Source organism: Diceros bicornis, chromosome 36, assembly GCF_020826845.1.
Source record: "Diceros bicornis minor isolate mBicDic1 chromosome 36, mDicBic1.mat.cur, whole genome shotgun sequence".
Lineage (NCBI taxonomy): Eukaryota > Metazoa > Chordata > Mammalia > Perissodactyla > Rhinocerotidae > Diceros > Diceros bicornis.
Genome location: NC_080775.1, coordinates 12,619,537 through 12,644,603, shown reverse-complemented (window position 1 = coordinate 12,644,603; position 25,067 = coordinate 12,619,537). Strand labels below are relative to the sequence as shown.

Here is a 25,067-nt window from a genome sequence, read left to right as displayed (position 1 = left end):
TATTGGCAAGCATATTTTTGAAATTTGATAGTGGTATAACAGTTCAGAATGTATGGACTTCTAAGTTTTTAAAATGTAAATTTACTCAACAAAACTTGAAATTAATAAGTGATATTCCAATTTGGAAGAGAGCTGTGGCTGCTACCTTGTTTGCCCGTTGTAGGTACTGCTCTTTTGCTTTGGTAAAGTAAAAACCATTCTCCCAGGTCGAGAGAGCCAGCAGGCCTCGTTGGTGTTCCCACAAGGAACACAGGCTTGGCCGTGCCGAGTCTGGCACAGTGCCTGTAGCATGCCTGTTTAGGTGTTGGGGCTCCAGATGTTAGGGGCACATGCGTTTCCATAAATGCTCTGATCTCAGTAAATGCTGTCGTAGCCCAGGTGGTTGTTGATTCTTGCCTTAAGAATCTTTACTGTGGATAGTGGTGAGTTCTTTAAAGAGTACCCTGGTAAGTACCAGGGATCTGTTACCAGACAGCTTCCCTCCCTTTCCAGTCCTGGAAATCTTAACAGACTGCCCGTTAGTGGTTCTCCCAAACACATGTTACCCAATCATCTTGTGGAGGTGATAAAGTTGCAAATATAGGCCTGAAAGGTGAAAAATGATACCTTACAGGTGACTGAAAGTGAACACTGATAAAGTGTTCTTTGAAAAGACATGAAATTCAAGTATTAATATTAGCCAATGGAAAAATAGTGTTTACAGAATTTAGTTTTATAGCAAGTTGCTTGGAATGCAAATAAGTGTTTCCTATGCTAAGTATACAGTTGACTGCACCCGATATACACAAATAAGTAGCATTGCTGAGCACTCAGAATAGACATAATTCCTGAGGTCAGCAATCTCAATATAGTTGGGGAGATAAGTCATAAATACAAAAGCGTCAGTGAAATAGAAGTTTAAACCAGAAGTATATTCGGTATTATAAGGAATTGTGTGCTTAATTGCCAAATGAATTATTCGAGAGTGAGTGCCTGAGTTCAGAAGAAGGAGAAAGTCTCAGCAAGGGGTGGAATGATCTAAAGGCTTGTTGCCATAGGTGTTAATTTCTTAATATGAGATTTGTAATTAAGATTTTTCTGGGCCAGCTTTTGCTGAAGCACGTTTTGGATTTTCATAGATAGTATTAAGCAAGGATAGGTTTCTATGTTTAAAGAGGTTTAGCAACACTGAGATCAAGCAAGTTAAGTGGTTTTGTTTTTGTTTTATTGTAAGAATTCTCAAAGCTTTACTAGGATAATGTGCATTGTGAACCTCCCGGTGCGGGTTGAATATGTAGTCACTCAAAGAACACACTTTGATAAATGCCGCTAGATCAGGGACAGATGCATAGGAAGTTACAATCTTCTTCTTGATATATTTAATCCTATCATACAAACAGGAAACTGTTTTACTAGCAGACAGTATGACTGCATTATGAGTTATATGCATACACCCCTCAACCAAATCCAAAATTAAACAAAACACAGATTGTTGGACTAAGCATAATTAGTGCTTTTGGTGAGAAACTTGAGAAAATTCTGTTCATGTGTACTTCCCTTCCCGTCTTTGAAAATTGGAGTGGAAGTTGGGGGAATTGGCATTTTTTTGTTACTGATATAATGCTTCATTACAACTAGGAGGATATCAAAGTTCTAAGAGTATACTTCGGGAACCACTGCTCTCAGGGGAAAGAAGAGAGGGCACTTGAGGTCATTGATTGCTTCTGCTTCCTCCAGGATCTGTATTTCCCCACCCCTAAATCTGCAGACTTTGTCAATGACTTTTTATTAGGCTGTAGTATGCTCAGCACTCTCCCATCCGTAAATGAAAATAGAATAATAGCAACAAGAAAACCGTCAACTGCACCCTCCTCCCCATCCTCTTTCATTTCCTTCTTGTTCAAGTTTTTTAGAGTATACTTGTGTCTTCTAATTCTGACATTTACCCTTTGTTTCACTGTCATAGCACCCTGGCAGAGACCACCAGTGTCCTCCTAATGGCTTCATGTTAGGTGATGTCCCTGCAGATGCTAAACTGCTGGACTCCCCTGCTTTTTAGGAAACTGTCATTCTGGCTCCACCATGTGCTGGTGTTGTAACTTTGGCCAAGTTACTCAAGTGCTCTAAACCTTGGTTTCCTTGCCTGTTAAATGGGGATGATACTCGTATCTTTTTAAATAGGATTGTTCTAATGGATTAAGTGAGATAATGCATATAAAGTATTATTATTATAATAATTCTCCCTTGTCTACCACCGCTCGCTCCTGGTTCTTACTTATGATTGCTGTTCTCAATATCCCTCACTCTTTTTTCCAGCTGAGTTTATATGTTGGTGTTCCCCAGACTTTCTTGCTTCACCCTCCTTTTTGACGGAACACATTTTACCTGGGGTTTGGTTAACAACTATTTCCCAGCAACTTCAAATACATATCTCTTGCCAGAACCTCTCTCCTGGTGCTTAGTAAATTCTCATGTACTTCTAGCTAAATATGTCCATAAAACAAACTCATGATTTTCTTCTCAAAATGTCTTTAACCTTCATTTCCTCATATCAACTTCTATATTCTCCCTGTAAATATCCAGTATATTTTATCTCATCACTAAGAGAACTACCTCTACTTTGCCCCTCTGACATTCAGGACCCAGTGTTCGCCAAATTCTATTGATGCTGTCTTCTAAAAACACCTCCTCAAATCTAGCATCCCCTTTTCATCCCCGGTGTCACTGTCTTTCACTCTCCATAGCTTGAATTATGAGAAGAGCTTTTTAACCAGGTTTTCCCATCTCTGCATTCGATCTAGCTCCCCATATTGTCACGATCTGATTGTATTTGTGCCCTGTTTAAGAACCTCACCTGAGAAATAGGGCTGGTTAACAAAACTGTGTGAAATCTCATATCAAAGAAATTCTAGTTAAAACAACAGATTTGCTAATTTGACTAACAGATTAATAAAGGTAATAGGAATGAGAAATCATTCACATATACTTGAGGTCAGGATTTGGGGAAGGAATTTGGCAATATATTTCAGGATCCCTAGAGGTATTCGTACATGGGACAAGTCTGAGAATCTGTCCTAAGTAAACAATTTTATATACGCAAAAAAGCTTTATTCACATCATGAATTGTAATAGGAAAAAAATGGAAAATAATCTAAAAGCCCAACAACCAGATTAAAAAAACAGTCACGTAATCACAATGCTGAAATGATATAGAGTCATTCCAAGTGATATTTACCAAAAAGTTTTCATATCATAGAGAAAGTGCTTTTTTCCCCCTAAAAAGGGAAGCTATAAAATCTTACACATAATAAATTTACAGTAATGTTAAAATGCTTGGAAAGTAAAGAATAGAAAAGAATTATATATCAATATGTTAGCAGTGGCTGTCTGGATAATGGGGATCTGAAAAATATTTTTTGCTTTCTAGTTTTCTGTGTTCCCCAAATTTTCACCTAATTCTTTAATAATGGAGGGGACAACTTTTATTTAAATATAAGCATATCACCCTCACTGACTGACATTTTAAAAATTAGTGGTCTTTTAGCTTTTTTGATCAAGTCTTTCTATTGGTAAAATAAGTTGACCACATATCCCAGTATAGGCATATTTACTTATAAGTTGTATGCATTTGCAATTGTAGCAAATATTTTATGTGCATTATAAAACATTCAAAAAGAAATGGAAAAGTATGAGATAAAAAAACAAAAGCATAAATAGAAGTTCCAATATTTTTTTTTCCCAAATCCCCATAGATCAAGAGTCTTGCCCACCCTACTTTGGAGATGAATGGTCAATAGAATAAAATAAATAAGTTTCTTTGAAGGCACATTTACTTATTTATAGACTCAGTGACTTCTTAGTGTTTAGCATATAGTAGATTTTCTGAGAAATTAGTTGCATGATTGAATGAATAAAGTTTATGTAAAACAAAATGAGCAGATTATGGAGGACAGAAAGTATAATAACTATTTGGGTGAAGTTATAGAGAGCTATTTTGGGGTGGAGGGTTCTTCCGATAGGGAGTAATGAATGATAGGCCTTGGAAATCCTTACTTTTTATATTTTGACATATCTGAAGAATTTTTATTCATGCTTGTGAATTTAGTTATTCAGTTAATCTCAGCTTCAGCTGTCATTAATAAATGAGTGTGAGCACCATTTTTGCTAAAGATGATTGATTATATGGATAAAATCTTATAAGAGACATTATTGAACTAAAAATATAGAAAATCTTAATGTTAATTCATCTGTATTTACTTTTGCAGAAGTGTTTTGACATACCTTTTGATCATAAGGAGTCAATAAATGAGACTGGAAAATATTGAACGAGGAGTCAGAATAAGTTAGTCTTTTTAATAAGTTACAGCCTTCCCTTCAGTTTTTTCATCTGAAAACGAGGGAGTGAGATAATTGATTTCTAAAACTTCATTGAAAAATTCTATAATTTTGTCATGTTAGTTAGGTTGTACCTCCTTAACCTCAATAATATTTAAGAATAATTGTGGATGATAGACTGTGTTACATGTTTTGTTTGTTTGTGTGAGGAAGATCAACCCCTGAGCTAACATCCATGCCAATCTTCCTCTTTTTGCTGAGGAAGACAGGCCCTGAGCTAACATCTATTGCCAATCCTCCTCCTTTTTTTTTTCCCTTCTTCTCCCCAAAGCCCCAATAGATAGTTGTATGTCATAGATGCACATCCTGCTAGTTGCTGTATGTGGGACACTGCCTCAGCATGGCCCGACAAGCCGTGAGTTGGTGCGTGCCCGGGATCCAAACCTGGGCTGCCAGTGGTGGAGCGCACGCACCCAACCGCTAAGCCACGGGGCTGGCCCCCTGTGTTACATGTTTTGAAAGCTGTAATGCTCAGTAATACTTAAAATTGTATGATACTCCACAGTAGTTGTTAAGAGCGTGTGCATCCAGAATCACCCAGGGAGATTTTAAAGAACATGTATATGTATTTCCCAGCCCTACTCCCCCTAAAGATTCAGCTTCAATATATCATTTTTGAAATGCTTCCTTGTACTTTTTTTGTTTCTACATTTCTTTAATTGTAAAAGAAACACATGCACAGTGTGGGTGATTTAGAAAATATAAAATATATAAAGTAGAAAGAAAGGAGGAAAACCCCGTAATTTCATCACTTAAAAACAGACCCCGTTAATATTTTAGTATATTTTCTTTATCTTTTTTGCTCTGTAGTTTTTTAATGAATAAATGTATATTGTATGTACAATTTTCCATTCTTTATTTCTCACTCAGAGCATTTTACGATGTCATTTAAAACACTTTTTAGGGCCACCTGGTGGCATAGTGGTTAAGTTCGCACGCTCTGCTTTGGTGGCCCAGAGTTCGCAGGTTCAGATCCCGGGCGTGGACCTACACACTGCTTGTCAAGCCGTGGTGTGGTGGCGTCCCACATACAAAATAGAGGAAGATGGGCACAGATGTTAGCTCAGGGACAATCTTACTCAGCAAAAAAAAAAACCCACTTCTTAAACATTATTTTAAAAGTTATATAATCTTTGTCCTGTACATTAATTGCTTAGTATCAAGTGAAGTGTAGTCATCATCATCACCACCACCACCATCATCATCATCCTTATTTTACCAAGTGAGCCACCAGGTTCAGGGAGTTTATGTCATTATCTAAGATCATATACCCCCCAAAATTGGACAAAATGACTACAGGGCTTAGATGTTCTGACTCTAGATCTTTTGCTCTTTCATGTCACTGCAGTATGTATATAAACATTAAGCATTTTCATTTATTTGCTCATTCAGTAAACATTCATTTAGTGTCTATGTATTAGTGATTCAAATATACAAAGATGGACAAAATTTAATAATAGCTAATATTTATTGAACTCTTCCTGGTCCCAGGCACTGTTGTGCTTTACATGTATGTGCTTTACATGTGTCAATTCACCAAAGACTCAGAACAACCCTATGAGGTAGGTTGAACTCTACTTTCATTAGTTCCATTTTACAGATGAGGAAATTGAGGCACAGAGTTTAAGTAAGCTAGTAAGTGATAGAGCTGAAATTTTAAACCCAGCAAATCTGGTCCAGAATCCACACTCTGCGTCTATCCTAGGAGTTCACAAAATAAGATAAATTAGTAAGAGGAGCTTTTCTTATGCAGTGGTTATCAAACATATTTATTTGTGAAAGGGTTTTTATGAAGGCTATACTCTTTTCTAAATTGCAGGGCTAAAATATTCAAGTTTATTCAATATTATTTGTTTAATATTATAAACTAGAATCTAGTTAGTTCTGTTTTTTCTATTTGTCTCTAATCTCAGAGCTGTTTTGTGTGCTTACATGATGTGATTAAAATAAAGTTCTGTAAGTTGAGTTTTTGTGATTTTATTTTTAATTGATGCAATTTTATTGATGCTTTAGATTAAATACAGTTATAGTGAGCTTCTAGTTTGCTTTTTTTAAATGAGTAAACATAATTTTGTTTAAAAATTATTCCTGAAGATCTAAAAAGCCTAAACACCTACCTCTGCTTGATAGAAAGTAGGTCCTTAAAAATGAAGATGATAAATTCCATTTAAGTGTTAAGTTTAGTATTTATATAAATGATTATTATTAATTGTCCAGCTGCTGGTGAAGTTAGGTCTTATTTCGAATCCCAGCACATACTCATGCAGTGGAATTCTCAAGTAACAGGAGACTGAGATTTTAGTTGTTGTTTTAACTTGGTTGTTGTTGTTTTAACTGTTAAATCAGAATTATAACAGCTGTTGTTCCTTTCTCAGAATGTTATGTGGAATAAATAAGATAGGATAGTATTCTGAAAAAATAAAGAACACTAAACTAATTCAGAGCACCACCATATTATTGCCATTGTTGTTCAAATAAAAGGTTTCTAGACTGTAGGTTTGGTGTTCTGATGAAAATGTAATTCTGAGGTTAAATCCAATTACATTTATCTTGACGTGTCTGTTCACATTGCACTGTTGTAATAGGATTTTGTTGTATTTAATATCTCTTGAAACATGTGCCTAAGTAGAGGGCTTGTATTTGCAAAGGATTTGAACTTTGATATAGCACCATGACTGCTGATAAAAAGACTAGTGATTATATTGGAAGTTTCATTGTAATGAATTTATAATTAAGAATGCAGTATATAGTTTGTAACTGTAGTATACGAACTGAGCCTTAATAATATTTTTGCGTAAGTGAGCTCTTGGCATGCATTATTTTTAAAGCAGCATTTCCTAAAGTGTGTTCTTTATAATATTAATGTGATGGGATGTTAGCTAGTAGTTGTTACCATTTCAAAAGGGGGTTTTATGTTACCAAATAAATTTGAGAAACATTGAATTAAAGTAAGCACATGTCTTTATTTGAGAGCCTCTTTAAGCCTGATAAAATGCATTGTTTCCCAAAATTATTTGACCATGGAGCTGTTATGCAAAGCACATCCTGGCACTGGTGTTCCACAGGGCTTGTTTTGCCTTAACTTAAAATAATTTGAATATAGCAAGAAATTATACCCAAATTTATTTAGAATATTTATAGTGAATGCAATCTTACTAAAATAACAATTTTTATCACAGAGATTTCAAAATGTTAATTATCTAAGCAGTGTCTCTTTTCTCTTAATTTGTAGGTACGAAAAAAGGACCAGATCAATATTGAAACGAAGAATAAAACTGTTCGTTTTATTGGAGAACTAACTAAGTTTAAGATGTTCACAAAAAATGATACACTACATTGCTTAAAGGTTAGTGTGGAATTATTTGCATTATTTTTTAACAGACAAATTGAACGTTTTAGTTACAAATGCTGGAAAAAATGAAATAATTAAGAGATATTTGATTAATCCAAAGGAAGACAAGAAAGGAGTAAAAAGAAACATTAAACATATGAGCAAATTAGAAAACAAATAATAAAATGGTAGATACAAATGCAGCTATAACAGCAATTACCTGAAATGTAAAGAGACAAAATACATCAAGTAAAAGCCTTAAGAATATAGGGCTTGATTAAAACAACAACACTGTGCTGCCTTCAAGAGAGATACCCTTAAATATAAAGACCAGAAAGGCTAAAGTAAAAAGGTGGGAGAAATATACCATGGAAGCACTGATCAAAAGACACCTGGTTTCATTATCAGACGAAGTAGACTTTAAGGTATGAAGCATTATTAGAAATAAAGAAGGATAGTTCATAAAATGATGAGATCATTTTAACAGGAAAGTATTAGCTTCCTGAATCAGTATGCATCCAATAATGTAGCTTCAAAATATATAAAGCAAAAGTCGACAAGGGAAGGAAAAATAAACAGATCCACAATCATAGTGAGAGACTTGAAAAGACCTTTCAATAGCTGAAAGAACAGGCAGACAAAATCAGTAAGTATATACAGAATTGAACAACACAATTAACAACCTTGATCTAATTGACACTATACCCAACAGCATCAGAATTTACAATCCTTCAAATGCACATGGATCATTTACCAAAATCAACCATAAAGAAAGTCTCAGCAAATTAGAGAAGAGTGAAATTATTCAGATTATGTTTTCTGTCCACAATGGAATTAAGCTAGAAATCAGTTAGTGACTAATTATATGTGGTAAAGCTGATGTAGCATAGATGGACTAATTCTTCTACGTTTGGAATTAACAAAATAACAATAACAAACTTTTTATCAAATTGATTTCCTTGGGATATTGCTAGTTATATATCACACAAAATGGGTAACATAGATTCAATTACATTTGGAAAATCCTGAGTTAAACAAATTAAATAAGTTTCTTTACTGCATGATTACTTAAGAGTGTTTAAAATACTAATAGTCATTGTAAATATTCAAGGGGTTGAATTTCCTAAACCTACTTGGAGCATCTCAGGAGACTACAGAGTACATTTAGGGACATTCTGGACAGCATTTTAAGAGGGATTGTGAAAGTTTTCTTAATGCTGTAACTGAAAGGAATCATGCTGTGAACAATTGAAACATTAATGTATTTCTCTGTACTAATTATTAAAAATATATAGGAAGGATATACATTTCTTTGACAGAGAAATTCCATTTCTGTAATTTTGTTTTAAGGAAATAATGATAAACGTGTGCATAGATTTATCTACAAGGGTGTTTATCATGTCATTATTTATAATAGCAAGAAATTATAAACAATTTGGAAGTCCAATAAATAAGAATCAATTAAGTTTTAGAATAGTTGATCTTATACAGTATTCTACACCTTTTAGATTTTTAAATCATGCCATAGAAGGATAAATGAGGACATGGAAAAATACTCATGTTAACCAAAAGAAAACAAAGTTATTAAATGATGTAATATGTCTGAATCTGTTTTGGTTTAGAAAGTATACCTAGAAAAAGATCAGGAGGATAAATAGTAAAATGTTATGTAATGTGTTGTTTGTAAATTTCATACAATGAGCCATTTTTAGTCAGAATTTTACAAGTAAATTTCACATAAACCAAAACAAAAAAGCCATTTAGTAAATGTCAACTGTGTATGTGGCCTGTATTTAAATACATAGCATCTAATAATAAATACAGCAAGGGTTTCAATATTAGTTTCCATATATGTGTCTAAAAGGAAAGACATTAAATATATTGAAATTTTTAGATAAAATTTTTATGGCTGAACACAAAAGATACCCAGCAATGAAGCTTGTTAAACTAAAGTAGATCAACTTTAGTTTTTTTATACTGACATTTTTAAAGCTACACACTTTAGATGTATAATATTTTCTTTCTCTAATAGGGTTGAAGTGTTATCTTTGTGGTTTTTCATCATTATTATTGTTACAGATGCTTCTATCAGACTTTTCCCATCACCATATTGAAATGGCGTGTACCCTACTGGAAACGTGTGGAAGATTTCTTTTCAGATCTCCAGAATCTCACCTAAGGACCAGTGTACTTTTGGTAAGGGCTTGAGGAGCCTATCAAGAGCTTGACATTCTTGATTTACTTCAGAGGTTAAAAATATTGACCAGAGCCTGTTATCTTGCTATGCCATATAAATATAAACATTTCTACCTAAAGAAGAACATCCCATACACATGAGCTGCCATTTCTGGAGAGCTGTAGGAATTTTTCTCACTTGGCTGCCAGTGAGTTCGAAATATTGTAAAGGGGGATTAAATTCAACCCCAATTAACTTTTGACAAATGATGCAAATGAGCAGGTATTCTTAATGTTATTATGTTAGAGCCATCTTAATGGATATTCTTCCTACGTTTCAAAGAAGCCATCGTTAATGTGCCAGAAGCACATAAATTATACGCTTAAAAATATGAAGTTAAATTTTAAAATTAAAAAACAAAATATAAGCTTGAAAAATTAACTTGAGGGGAGAAGTTATTTCTTAAGCTAATTAGGATGCCTAAATGGCCATCAAATTTATTAAGCAGTTAAGTTATTATACTTATTGATAATATCCATGCATTTGCTTGCAGCCTTGGTGGGGGAGTGTGGTGGGGGAAGGGGTGTTGGTGTTTTTTTTTTTTTAATAATTTTATTTATTTATTTATTTTTCCCCTAAAGCCCCAGTAGATAGTTGTGTGTCATAGTTGCACGTCCTTCTAGTTGCTGTATGTGGGACACGGCCTCAGCGTGGTCGGAGAAGCAGTGCGTCGGTGCGCGCCCGGGATCCGAACCCAGGCCGCCAGTAGGGGAGCCCGCGCACTTAACCGCTAAGCCACGGGGCCGGCCCTGGTGTTGGTGTTCAACAGAGCTCTGGTTTAGGAATCTCTGGGCGTAGACTGCCATTATGTCAGTGTTGCTGTTACCAAGTCTTGATTGTGTCATTTTCTCTAGATTGTTATTTTTCTGTAATCTAGTTGTGAGCCTGAATACTCTGCTGATGTTATTTAAAATGAAGAAAGATGGAATTTATTTTTAATAAACAAAAATATTAATGTGAAGACCATCAAATGGAATTGATTTCCAAATTCCCTCTAGGCTTATATGACATTAATCGTATAATAGTTATTGCAAGTCCAAGTTTTTATTGTAACAAGGAAAAAACTCTTCCTCTTCTTTGGCTCCAGCTGGTAAGGTTAAATGAGGCACTGCAAATAAAAATGTAATAGAGATGCCAGGAAAGCTTAGTTTTTAAAATGTCTATTTTTATTTATAATATTGAATTCCCTATATTTATCTTTTGCTAGGGAAAACATCTTCTAATCGTTGGGGTATGGATGAACATTGCGATGCTGAAAACCAGAGTCCTTCCTGCCAGACTGGTTTTCTTGGCTCAGTGGATTTTTCCCCCTCTTATAGCAAAAGCACCTAGCCTTCGTCATTGATTCTCTTGCTTTCCAGATAGCAGCCTTGTTTATTTATCATTTAATAGTTTAGGGGCTCCTCCTGTGTGTCAGGCATTAAACTCAGTTCTGCAGGGATGTTACAGCTGTCCGGGCAGGTAGTGCAAAGAGATGGAATATAGTTGCCATCCTCAAAGTGGTCTACATCTAGTGCTAATTCCAGTAGTGTTGTAGGTGCTTTAATAGAGGTATGCGGAGGATATTATAGGCTAATGGAGGGAGTACTTAAGGCAGACTGATGAGTCTAGAAAGATCTTCCCTAATGGCTTCATAGTATTCACTGAGTGCAAACTCTATGTCAGACCCTTGGAATATAAAGGTGAAAACGATAGTCCCTGCCCTCATGGAGTTGACAGTCTAATAAATCAGACAGATGAGTAAATAGACAATTGGAATAACATAGTGGTAAATGCAATATAATAATATGGGCAAGCATAGCATATTATTATGGGTGTAGATAGAAGATGCACTTAATCTAGTCTTGGTATGTCAGGAAAAGTTCCCTGGCAAAAGATAGTGTTAAAGGCAGAGAAGAGAGACAACACTGAGTCAAGCAGCTGCAGATAAGATTAGAGAAGCAGGCACAAACCAGATTATAAAGAGCCCTAAGTTCTGTGCTAAGGAACTAGGGTTTTTTTCCTTGATGGCAGTGAGTAGCTATTGAAGGATTTTAAGCAGGTAGGAGAGAGAAGATCAGATTTATGTTTTTGGGCAGATCAATGTGGAGGAGATAACTAAGGTTGCTGAGAGCAGAGGTAGGCAGAACAGTGAAAAGCCTGTTTTCAAAACCCAGGAGGAAGACACTGAAGAAATAATAGAGATGGCAGGGAGTGGAGAATAATAACTGGCTATAAAGAATTTTAAGAAGTAGAACTGATGAGACTTGGTGGTGAGACATAAGGGATGAGGAAGAAGAAAGTGCCCTAACATAAGACCCAGGGTTCTGACATGGGCATCTCAATGGATGATGGTGCCAGACACAAAGATAAGGGAATATGGGGGGAACAGATGGTGAGTTTGCTTTGAAGCACATGAAAACCTATAAGATAAAATATATCCATATTTGTTGGGAACACATATAACCTTTTAACTGCTTTGCATTCAAAATTATTCTTGGCTAACGTTAAAATTAGTTTGGTGTGTGTTTTAGGGGAAATGATTCTAAAGCAGTCTAAATAAGGTTGAAACTAATCTTGATTTAAAGCTGTATTATATATGTACAAATGATAAGTTAAACGATGTATTATGTTTTGTCCAAAGAACTTACAGGGTGTGGTCTCTATCTCTAGCCCTATTCAACATGGAACTGTTCTCTTGTCTGTTTGGAAGACTCCACATTTAATAAGCATTCACTAATTATAATATAGATGTCAGTATAGGAGCTAGGCACAACCTATATACTTTAGCAGTATTCATAGACAAGAGAAACAATTATGAAACTTGGTATACCCGTAATTGAACTTGTAAAGAGCAAAGTTTTCCCCCAGTATATGACGGTTTTACATGTATAGAAAAGCAGACCATGGGAAAGATTGAATGTATTTTTAAAAATTCATTCATTAATTCATGTATTATTAATTGCATGCCTCCCACATGCTAGGTCAGGCAGTGTTTTAGGTGCTAGGTATACAACAGTGAAAACGATGCAGCCCTGCCCTTCTTGAGCTTACGTATACAGCCATCTTTTCAAAACTTGCCGTTGTGCCATCACCCGCCACCCTAGTCCAGACACTGCTTGAAGCTTGTCAGTGGTTTCCCTCTGCATACTGAAAACCTAAAGTTCTTACCACGGTCTTCAGAGTCTGGTATTACCTAGCCCATCCCTACCTCTTCAAGCTTATCTCGTTCCATTCCATGTTGGCACCACATGGGCCTTCTTGTAGTTCCTGTACCATATCATTCTCTCTTTCTCCTCATGACCTCTGTTTTTGTTTTTGCTACTGCCGCGAATGCTCTCCCCATGGCTCTTCTCAACCTTTTGTCATCCTTCAGAGCATAGCTTAAATGTCGCTTTCTCAGAGGAGGCGTCCCTAACCCACCTCAACTAAAATAGGCTCCTTGTTACTCTCCGTCTTAGTGCCTTGTTATTTTCCTTCATACGACTGATCACAATTATTATTTAAAAGAATGTTAGTTTATTTGTTGACTTGTTTATTCTGTCTTCCTACACCAGACTGTTAGGCTTCTTGAAGGTAGGAACATGTCTGTCTTGTTCACTCTTGAGTTCCAACACCTAGCATAGTGCCTAGCACATAGTAAGTGCCGGGGAAAATGTTTGTTGAATGACTGAATAAATTCAGTAATCTTAATGCTTAGTATGATGTTTTAAGAATTAGGAGTGCTGTTTGAAGATCTTCAGCTAATCCATGGTTCTCACTGGCATCTAGTGGATAGAGGTCAAGGTTGCTGCAAAACATCCTACAATACACAGAACAGTCTATCCCCTGCCCCTGCCGCTCCCCACAAAGAATTATCCAGTCCGAAATGTCAGTAGTGCAGAGAGTGAGAAAGCATGAAGTAGATGATGATTGACTAGGTTTATGTTTGTAATCACCTACTCTGAGTTGATGCTGGGGGCTCTGGACAAGGTATAAGACCTTGGGGCCCTTTAGTTTTCTTGTCTATAGAGATGTATCAGGTTTATCTGGTGCAGCATTGGATGGCACAAGCTCTGAGAACAAATTTATTCTCAGTTGTTGTGTGTGGAACAGCCAGAGTCGCCTCTTTATTTATATTCTTGGTCCTTAATTTCAGTTACTCGTGTATATGAGCCTTGTTTTACTTAAGAGTTCATGTGGTTTGGCAGAGTTATAAGTAAAGTTAGATTTGTAGCAAAGTTCTCTGAGTATTTTGGACAAGGCCTAAGATGAAGCAGTCGTGTGTGCTTGCACATTCTTAGAAATACCTAGTGATTGTTTTTTTCCTTTTCTAGCTCTTTATCCTGAAATCTTATCACTGAGACTAGAAGTTTAGTTAGGAATAAAGAAACTTCAGAATGAAAGAATTTTGACTAATGTGGACTTTTTATTTTAGGAACAAATGATGAGAAAGAAACAAGCAATGCATCTCGATGCAAGATATGTCACAATGGTGGAGAATGCATATTACTACTGCAATCCACCTCCAGCTGAAAAAACAGTGAAAAAGAAACGTCCTCCTCTCCAGGAATATGTCCGGAAACTTTTGTACAAGGATCTCTCCAAGGTTACCACTGAAAAGGTAAATCCTCAGGAAATCATAGAATAATAGTCCATTTGAGATTTGTGGTAGTGCTAAGCTTATATATAATATTCAACCAAGTTACTTCTTATTCATCCTAATGATAATAGTACTAAGAACAGTGCACTTTCCGTTTAGCCTATGCACTAAAATGTTTTAGATCAGGGACATACATATTTCAGTTTGTTTATAAATTGCTTTAGTACCCCACAAAGTATAGATAAGTGTAAGTATAGATAAGTAAGAAGTGTAAGTAGCTCGCAGTATTCCCATTTTGTAAATAGAGAAGTTGAAGCAGAGCTATTCAAGTCCCAGCAGTGAAGTTTAGGAGAGGTGGGATTAGATCCCAAGTTCCATTATGATTCATTATATACAAGTCATCCTAAGAAGAAATTCATATGATGATACATAATATATAGGACATAGATTTTGTTGTCCTTTTATGATAATAACTTCTCATTCTAAATAAATGGTAATTCTTCTAAATTTAATTTTGGTGCTATATATATATTCGAAACTTACTTTTTTTCTAGTATTCTATAATAAATTTGCCTTTAAATATTTTGCTTCAGTACAGGGGATCTTAACCTTGAATGGGCTTTAGGAGGCCCATGACCCTCTGAAATTTCATGATTTTGAATCTCTCGGGCTGTTTTTTTCTGGAGTGAGGGTCTGTAGCTTTATTTTTTTTAAAGATTTTATTTATTTATTTTTTTCCCCCCAAAGCCCCAGTAGATAGTTGTATGTCATAGCTGCACATCCTTCCAGTTGCTGTATGTGGGACTCGGTCCCAGCATGGCCAGAGAAGCAGTGCCCCGGTGCACGCCCGGGATCCGAACCCGGGCCGCCAACAGCGGAGCACGCGCACCTAACCACTAAGCCACGGGCCGGCCCTGTAGCTTTCTTTAGAATCCCAGCAGGAGTCAATTTCCAGAAAAGGTTAAGAACTACTGACTTGTTATCTTAATTATTACAGATACCTTGTTGGAAACTACACTTTTAAGTAGGGTATGTTGAACAGAACATTTCTTGTTAACTCTACAAGTTGGAAGAATTCAGTGTAGAAGTTAAAGCAAATTAACTTCTGGACAGAGAAAACCTAGGGGGAGGATAAAAGGCATGAAGTAATACATGTATTTATTATACATGGGTGGCGTAGAAGGTGATAAGAAATGATAGTTCAACTTTGAAAATTGAAACCAACTTTCAGAGAGTAATTGTTTAAAACAATAAGGATTTTGAAAGCTGTTTTAGAATTGGCTAAAAGTTTGAAAAATGTAGAATGCTTATGTAGTTGAGACGACATTAACATTCCCAGTGAAGCTGATCTGAGAACATGTTTCATGCTTGGAACATAGATTGTGGGTACAGAGTAGAGATGAAAGGAAGACTTTGTGGTCTACCGATAGTATGCATTTTCTTGCAGGATAAAAAATGGAAGGAACTTGATTGTAGGTAGAGCTCTGCTAATTATCTGATTACCAGTAGAGTTTTTTGAAGTAGTAATGGCTAACTTTTAGGGGGTACTTATAATGTGCCAGACACTTTCCTGCATGCTTCACATGTTTTAGCTTGTCTAATCCGTACAGCCAACTATGAAGTAAGTGCTTTGATTATCCTCCCTTTTACACCTGGGGAAACAGGATGCTGTGTGATGTCGGTTCTGATCTCATGTCCCTCATCTTAAGTGATCTTGTAACCAACTGACCTTTCGTTTATTTATTGGAAATTTTTAATTTATAAAAAGAAGTGTCTGAGATTATTTACATCAAATGATGCACAAAGGAAAACATTATCTTTGGTAAATCTTGGGTATTTTCTTTCAGTGACCTGAGTACATGAATAAATAGCATTAGCTTTGTTAAAGACTTAGAAACTCTGGGAAATTTATGGGCATTATGGAAAGATGTAGGGAAAATGTGAATAAATTTTGCCAATAATTAGAAAAATCTTGTTTTTCGTATCTCTGACATGAAGAGGCTGATAGAGGATCTTTAAAGTATTTGCCATTTGAAAAGTTCTGTAACTGCACAATCATAATAAAGTGTCTGTATTGTTGGGTATATTGGACTACTATGTGCTCATCTTAGTAATTTAAACAAAAATCTCTTCGTTTAGGTTTTGAGACAGATGCGAAAGTTGCCGTGGCAGGACCAAGAAGTGAAAGACTATGTTATTTGCTGTATGATAAACATCTGGAACGTGAAATATAATAGTATTCATTGTGTAGCCAACCTTTTAGCAGGACTAGTGCTCTACCAAGAGGACGTTGGAATCCATGTTGTGGATGGAGTTTTAGAAGATATTCGATTAGGAATGGAGGTAACAAGGACTTTCTTAAAGTCACCAAATTGGAGTTTGTGGAGAATTTAAACAACTTTTAAATCCTATCATTGAAAAATAATAATTTGAAAACTTTCCTTTCCTCATATGGTGTTGTTTACTATTACTTCTTTGGAGTTAGTGGTTTTTTAATAAACCCTGTTGTATCAGATTTCCTAGTCTTCTCTCAGCCTAATGCTGGAGTGTTTTTTGCCACTTTTTCTCAAGTCCAGTTAAACTTATTTTGGAAGAGTTTAGTAAATTTTTATTATTTCTGGGTCACTTTTGGGACTCAGGTTATAGGAATCTATAAATTTATTAATTAGGAGGATTGGTAATAATTTGACAAGAATTTCTGTAAGCAGTTCCATCTGTCTGTGTAGGCTTATTGTTTCCTTAATTCATGGATTACAGAGAAAATAAGGAATGGGGCCTGATAGGGAGAACTGTTTTATAAACTATCAATTCATTTAATAATAGCTTAATACTAAATTTAATATTTAGCGTGTTCTTCTTATTAAATTTAAACGTTTTAAAGATAGCCATTTCCTAGAGAAGGACTCCCAGAAATGACCACCTTGTTAAAAAAGAAGGAAAGAACCCATTATTTTTACTTTGTTCAGTGTTCTTTCAGTAATTGATATTGTCAAGTGACAGAGGGGAATTTTACCTCTTTTCAGATACTTTACTATTCTTTAACAGAAATCTGTTTTTTTTTTCCTTTAGGTTAATCAACCTAAGTTTAATCAGAGACGTATCAGCAGTGCCAAGTTCTTAGGGGAACTTTATAATTACCGAATGGTGGAATCAGCTGTTATTTTTAGAACTCTTTATTCTTTTACTTCATTTGGTGTGAACCCTGATGGCTCTCCAAGTTCACTGGACCCTCCTGAGCATCTTTTCAGGATTAGACTAGTGTGCACTATCTTGGATACCTGTGGCCAGTACTTTGACAGAGGTTCCAGTAAAAGAAAACTTGATTGCTTCCTTGTCTATTTTCAGGTATTTAAACTGAAATATGCAGTTTGGCGTCATTTAATGCATTGCTTCTGTTACAGAGATATTAAAGAAGAACTTCTGTAGATTGACATGTGTAAGATATGTTTGTAATTAGATTAGATTAGATTTATTCTTCCTGCAAGGATGCTTTAGAGATTTAAAAATATATGGTGAATTCTATCATATAAACATTCTAATTGCATTGTAACTTTTATGATTGATAATGATCATTAATTTTGGGAATAATTTTGGGAATTATTTTGGTACAGTTTATAAATTTGGTATAGTGCTTTATGGATTATGATACTTGGTACACTAACTTATGAATTAAATTACTTGTGATTTTTTATATATTTGATAACATTCTTCTCACTTATCTGTGTTCTGGTTTTACATGTAAAATTCTTGTTTCTAAATGATTTAACTTTTTTTTAGGGAAAAAACTATCATTTGGGGGGAAACGATATTTTTAACAGAAATATTTGTTTATTCGTTGGTAAACTCTTGGGTTGTGCTTTTCATGTCTTAATTTTAGTTAATTGTGTAAGCTTATGATTTAGAACAAGTACAGTATAAATTAAATTCAGATACAAATACAGAGACAATTCTGTAAAGTTGGTGTTCCAAAAGTTGACTTGTAGCTTGGTTGTTTGGAACCTGATCGCTATTTCCCGTAAAAAACAATGTTGTATGTACTTATTAGGGTGAACAGCTCACTGTTGAATTCTCCAGATCTTTCTGAAGTAAAGTACCATTAGTCCCATTAAGTTCTATATCATCATTCCATTCTATATAATCTATTGTTAGTGTTGTTTTCATTTATCCATTGATGAAGACAATAAATTTAAAACTACAACTTGAGGTATCAAAAATACACCCACATAGTGGCTGGGGTTAAGTGGGGGTGAATACTCTTGGGGGAGGAGCAGTTTATAAATTTTCTCTGACCACTAACCCTTGCAGTAGAGGACAACATGTTACTCCCTCATTTTCTGAATTGATGAGCCAAAAAGGGGAGGGGAGTTTTGCAGATTTGAAAGTCAGATTCCCTGTTGCATGTAAGAACTGTCTTAAGTTGGAGAATGCCTATATTGAAAACTGGAGTTTTGCTGCATAATGTCAGCTGTAATTGTTAGCATCCAAAGTAGAATCTCTTTCAGAAGAGAATCCTTGTTTGCATTCACTCTGACATCCCAGGCTCAGGGCCATTAGAAATATCGAGGAGCAGAAAGAGACAGAAGTCTTTTCCACATTGATTAACAGGCAGCAATGTGTAGCAGGGATATACCTAGGGAATGGGAGTTAGAAGTGAGGGACGCCTGCAGGATGAGGTCAGTGTGTGCTGGCCAGAACATAAGAGTGTTCAAGTTAGGTTTTGGAAGGCCAGATGGAAAGGATCACCTGCAGCAGTGCTTCTAAACGCTAATGTGCTACACACATCACCTGGGGATGTTGTTATAATGCAGCTTATGATCCACTTGGTCTAGGGTGAGGGCCTAAGAGTCTGCATTTCTAACAAGCTCCCAGTTGAGTCCACACTGAGTAGCAGGACCTAGAACAAACCGGGGAGGAAGTATAAAGCACCCAGAGGAATACCTGCTTATACACAAGTAAATTCTTGGTTGTACTATTTAGTTAATGTGAACTTAAGTATTACAAGTACAAAATAGAAGGAAGGAGCCAGGGTAGGAGAAGAGAGGGGAGATACCTAAACAGTGCCATATACACGGTAGATGTTCAATAAATGCTTGTTGATTGATGATTTTTATATATTTCACACACCATATTTTCAGATACTTTGACTTTCTTAGAAACCAAAGCAAGTAGCGTAGGGAAAATAATGAAAATTTATCAAAACTATGTCTTTGAATCTGGTTGTTTTCGTGAAATTAAATATTGGGTTTGGGAATGGCGTTTCTGCCTTGTTTCAGTACCTGAAAATTTATTTGGTATTTTATTTATAATTTTTCCATGCCTCTAAAAAAGATTTATGACAGTTATAATAAAAAAATATTTAAATTAAAGTCACTAAATGGCTTAGAAACTGTATAAATGGAGGGAAATAGTTGAAATAGGATCATTGCTGTTGACCAGTAATAAAAATGATAGGTGTCTTGTACAACTGTTTAGCTTAGTTATTATAACTAGGTAACATCAGAATACTGATTATTTTAAATATTTTTGGTATTAATTTCTTATAGCTAAATTTATTTTTCATTTGTTATCAGCGTTATGTTTGGTGGAAGAAAAGTTTGGAGGTTTGGACAAAAGACCATCCATTTCCTATTGACATAGATTACATGATCAGTGATACACTAGAACTGCTAAGACCAAAGATCAAACTCTGTAATTCTCTGGAAGAATCCATCAGGCAGGTACAAGACTTGGAACGAGAATTCTTAATAAAACTAGGTAAGCAATTAATTACAGAGAGAAGATGAAGGTGATATTTGGCAGATTGTTTCCAGAATTTGCTTTACAATGTTATCAGTTAGAGTTGTATAGTTTGTGTTTTCGATGTTGAGTGTTACATAATAGTGTTAGGTAAGACCTGGGTGGCATACTTTTTGATTTCTCATTAAATAATCCCAAATCGGAGGAAAACAGTCATGTAAGACTTGAAAGATAGTGACGGAAAAATGTAATCCTGTTAGCCTCCGTTTATTTTAGAATTTTTGGTTGCTAATATAAAATCTAATTTTGATTAAAGCATCTTATATATATACAGTATATATTTTCTTTTCTTTTTTTTCCCATAGGTTTGTATGTTTCTTGTTAAATTTATTAGAAGGTATTTTGTCTTTTTTTTTTTGTAAGGAAGATCAGCCCTGAGCTAGCATCCGATGCCAATCCTCCTCTTTTTGCTGAGGAAGATTGCCCTGGGCTAACAGCCATGCTCATCTTCCTCTACTTAATATGGGATGCCGCCACATCGTGGCTTGACAAGTGGTGCGTCGGTGCGCACCCGAGATCCAAACCTGCGAACCCCGGGCTGCCGAAGGGGAACGTGCGCACTTAACCACTGTGCCACCAGGCTGGCCTCTACAGTATATATTTTCAACAAGCAAAAAAAAAAAAGAAAAAACAAGCATTATTTCCTAAGACAGTGCAGGCTAGACACTATAGAAGGGGGGTAGTACCTGTTAGAAGTTTGGAACTGTCCTACAGAGTTTCAGACCTTATTCACTGAAAGAGTGAAGTCTCTTTCTAAGGACTAGAGAAAATGGGAGAAACGTGTTACAGGAGGACTGATCTGTTTACTTTGTCAGTATCCTTCTGATGTTCTGGAAGAAGAGTTAGCTCTTGAACAGTTCCCACAAGGGACTGTAGGAGCAGACTTTGTCAGTGGAAATAACTGGAACAAGGTTTAGCCTTACCAATCAGGTTTGCTTGCTGATAGTTCCTAGCTTGTTTTATTGTAGTCATTTCAAAGTAACACATATTTTCAAGCTATTAAGCTAATATTTTATTTCCTGCTAGCACCTGGTATTCATATGTCTGTCATTAGGGGATCCTTACCTTCGTCTACTACATAATTGTATAAATTTACTACGTTGTATATCTGAAGAACCACTTTTCATGGCAAAGAACTGTGATTTTTTTCCTCTAAAACTATTTTTCGTATTACATCTAGTATATTATTAATACGATTTCTTTCTTCAAAGGTAAATTCTCTTTTGGAGAATATGATGGCTGTTATCTAGTTGAGCATTATTTTTCAAAGCTTCTCCTGATTGTACAGCTATTAACTTTTCCTACTATTCAACCCATAAAGGTGTATGTGATTCTTTTTGTTCTGTGCACTTTGTCCCAAATTAGCTACTTTCTTTTTCTTTTCAGATTTCTAATTGTATAAAATGATCATTTCAAGCAAAGTGCTTATTTATTTCATTTGAAATAGTTGTCTTAGCCTTGTTTCCCAAAACCTTTATTAACGGTACTTTCTGTCTAGTTTGACACCCAGTTTAGTAGCAGTAAAGAGAGCAGTGTGCTTTATCCTTTATAGACTGAAGGGTTAAATGAAAGGATTTCAGGCTTCTTTTGAGGAGTCTGTCCTTGTTTAGAATATGGAAAGGGAAAAATTGGTTACTGTTTGCAAATGAAACTCTAAAGATGGTGGCAACTAGAATCAGTATGCTACCAAGTCGTCCCATTTTCCTCCTGTTTTACACAGTCTAAGTATCAGGAAAAAGAGGTACATAAGTAAATCTAAGTTAAATCTGTTTCCTGTTGATAAACCCATAAGATAATATAGTATCTTGCCTTTGATAGTGTTTTATTTACAAGCACTTTGCAAATTCGTTATCTCAGTTTTATAGCAACCCAACGCTAATGTAATAGTTAATGGGAAAACACTAAAAACATCCCTTATATTTTTAAAATCATTTTTAATATTCTTAAAAGTAATAAATGTTCATGGCAGAAATTTTGAAAAATACCAAGAAAATTAAAATCACTAATATTCTGTACACAAGGATTATGTGTTAATACTTTGATATATTTTCTTCTGTTCTTTTAAAGTTTTTTCGTGTGTTTACAGTTTTATAACTAGATTTTTTTTCTGCTTAATATATTAGGAAATTTCTTCCTGACATGAAATATTTTTCTAAATCTTTACTTTTTTTAACTGGGTATATTTCTTTGTGTGAATGTGCCATAATTTATTTAAGTCTGTTGTTTGACGCTTAGGTTATTTCCAATTTTACACCACTATAAATAACATTCTTGTTATTTTTGTGTGTATCAAGATTTTCTCAAGATCGATGGAATTACTGGCTAAGACAGTCTCTTTAAATTTAAGAACAAAACCAAAATGGTAATAGGCAATATTATTTAGTTCTGGTTTGGAAGTTCTAGATAGTATTATAATATAAAGAACAAAAATGAGGGAAATAAAAGTGAAAAAAGAAAAGAAGCCATGTGAGTAAATTATATTAGAAAGCAAAAGACTATATTTCATAAATTAGAAATAAAATCAGTAGGATAGAACAAAAGGCCCAGAAGTAGCCCCAGTTAAATACAAAACAATTTAGTATATGGTGAACTAGGGATCCTAAAAACAGGATAAGGGAAACAGGTGAGCATTTGGAAGGAAAATTGATAGAGAACCACATCTTATAGCATCCAACTCCAGATGGAATAAAGAGTTAAATATTTATTTTTTAAAAGTTAAAAATAGATCTGATTATCAAGTATTTGGAGAGGGTTTAATTTTCCCAAACTTTAAAATGATAGAAGAAAGCACACATATGTAAGACAGATTTGGGTGTTTTAAACTTTTATACAATGGAAAATTAAAATTAAACTGAAAATAGTTTCCTTGCCAGGTTATTAGCACTTACAAAAAGAGCACAGGCAAATTGATAATAAAATAGAACACCCCAATAGATAAGTGAGTATGATATAATCAAATAAGAGAGGGCAGGGTAGAGTTGGTGTTTTATTGAGTTCTGCCTGTTTGCCAGAATGGTAGAGCAAGGTAATATTATTTGTAGTTGACAAATGAGTTAAGTAAAGCCCAAATCAAAATAGTAGGTTAAACAGGCAAGCCAGAATTCAAAGACTGTGCACTTTGATGTTTTAAGTATGTGGGGGAAATGCTCAACATGTCTAGTAAGCAGAGAAATATAAATTAAAACAATCTGAAAGGAAGTATTATGATTGTTACCCTCTCTGTTATGAGCAGGAAAATTGAGGCACCAAGCAGCTCATATTCAAGAGAACAGTATTTGATTTTGGTTCCCAAGTACGCTTAATTCTGACACACGCATTTCAATATTTTACTCCCTGGATATTGCACTTTGTTATCCCTGTGTTCTTTATGTATACATTTTTATCTACATTTTTTTTAAGTGACAGTGGCCTAGGGGTTGGCAAGTGGGTAGTTATACAGTTTAGCAAATGCAACTTATGAATTGTTTTTGAAACTAACTTGCAATGCAAATGAAAATGTTTTAATAGTAGTGTGTATTTTCCTTACGAATTAGAAGTATGGCTATCAAAACAAAGCTACATGTACGTTATAGTTCTTCCCATGATGGGTATTTTAAGTGGGTATGACAAAAGTGTAATGGCATCTCATGCTATGTGAGTTTATCACCACTGTGATATTTTTACTGAGAGTGCTTAGATTTATAGAGTTCTGACTTTAAATTTTTTGCCTTTGGTAACTTAAATAACAGTCCAATATTTTGCTTCTTAAAGTCTCTGTAAATAAATAAAATTTACATATATAAAATCTGTGTTTGTATCTATAAGAAGTAATAGGTAGAAAATATTTAAGTTAATGGAATCTTAATTGGAGCACCAACTTTTTTCTATTATTTTTCTTTTAAAATAAATCTCTCTGAGCTTCATCCATCTTCTGTCAATTTTCTTTTATTTCCAAACTTGAATATACCTACTTTAATCACTGTGTACTTCCATATTTTTGTCAGTTGTAATTAATTGCTTAGACTTAAGAAACTAGAGTAATTTTTTACTTTATTGGTTGGGTTACTTATTCAAACTCTCTGGGCTTCAGTATTCCTCACAAAATGAAAGGGTTTAGTCACATCGTGACTAAAGTTTCTTTCTGCTCTAATCGCCTAAGATTCTGTAAACAAACAAGTATTTACTAAACGCCTACTGTGTATTTATCAATATATGGCCTCTGCTAAGTTTTGAATATATAAAACAAGTTCTTGGTCCTCAAAGGTCTTATAATCCGATGTAACATTTATGAAATCATTAGAAAAAATATTACATGGTGTATCCTTTAATGTAAAGTGCTATGATAAATTCTCCAAGTGCTTTAGGAGCAAGTAGGAGGAAAAGTAATGGATTAAAATACTCAGTGAGTTTATACAGGAAGTAAAACTTAGGCTGAATTTGAAGAATGTCTAGGATTTGAAAGTGCATATGGAAGGATGTTCTCTACTGAGAAGAGTATTTGATGAGTAGGATTCCAAGGTAGTGTGCTTTCTGATCGAGTCTGACCTCACTATAGGAAAAGGCTTAGGAGAGAGCAGTGGGAGAGTTGGATCAAGTGAGGCTATATTATGTGCATCTTGAAAATAGCGTAGTTTGAGATTCAGATGATAATAGAGAAGAATTGACCAGGCAGTGAAATGTGGATGAACATGGGGAGGTGGAAGCAAATTCAAGCCAGGGAGTTCCCTTAGGAGGAGAGTGCTGTTACTGAAGGAAAAAAAATAAGCTCTGTGGTGACGCGCCTGCTAGGT

At 35.0% G+C, this 25,067-nt stretch overlaps 2 protein-coding genes across 2 annotated transcripts in view; one reads left to right on the top strand and one right to left on the bottom strand.

Moving 5' to 3' along the window:
- The window catches only part of SEC61A2 (SEC61 translocon subunit alpha 2), a 213,507-nt gene that overhangs the window by 153,399 nt on the left and 35,041 nt on the right, over nucleotides 1–25,067 (bottom strand). The window lies entirely within an intron of this gene.
- Nucleotides 1–25,067, top strand: part of UPF2 (UPF2 regulator of nonsense mediated mRNA decay) — a 109,543-nt gene that overhangs the window by 55,378 nt on the left and 29,098 nt on the right. Inside the window, exons 10-15 of the mRNA XM_058532417.1 lie at nucleotides 7,607–7,720; nucleotides 9,785–9,901; nucleotides 14,338–14,523; nucleotides 16,642–16,845; nucleotides 17,572–17,847; nucleotides 20,073–20,256. Of these exons, the coding sequence (XP_058388400.1) occupies nucleotides 7,607–7,720; nucleotides 9,785–9,901; nucleotides 14,338–14,523; nucleotides 16,642–16,845; nucleotides 17,572–17,847; nucleotides 20,073–20,256 (1,081 nt within the window). The remainder of the gene's footprint in view (nucleotides 1–7,606; nucleotides 7,721–9,784; nucleotides 9,902–14,337; nucleotides 14,524–16,641; nucleotides 16,846–17,571; nucleotides 17,848–20,072; nucleotides 20,257–25,067) is intronic.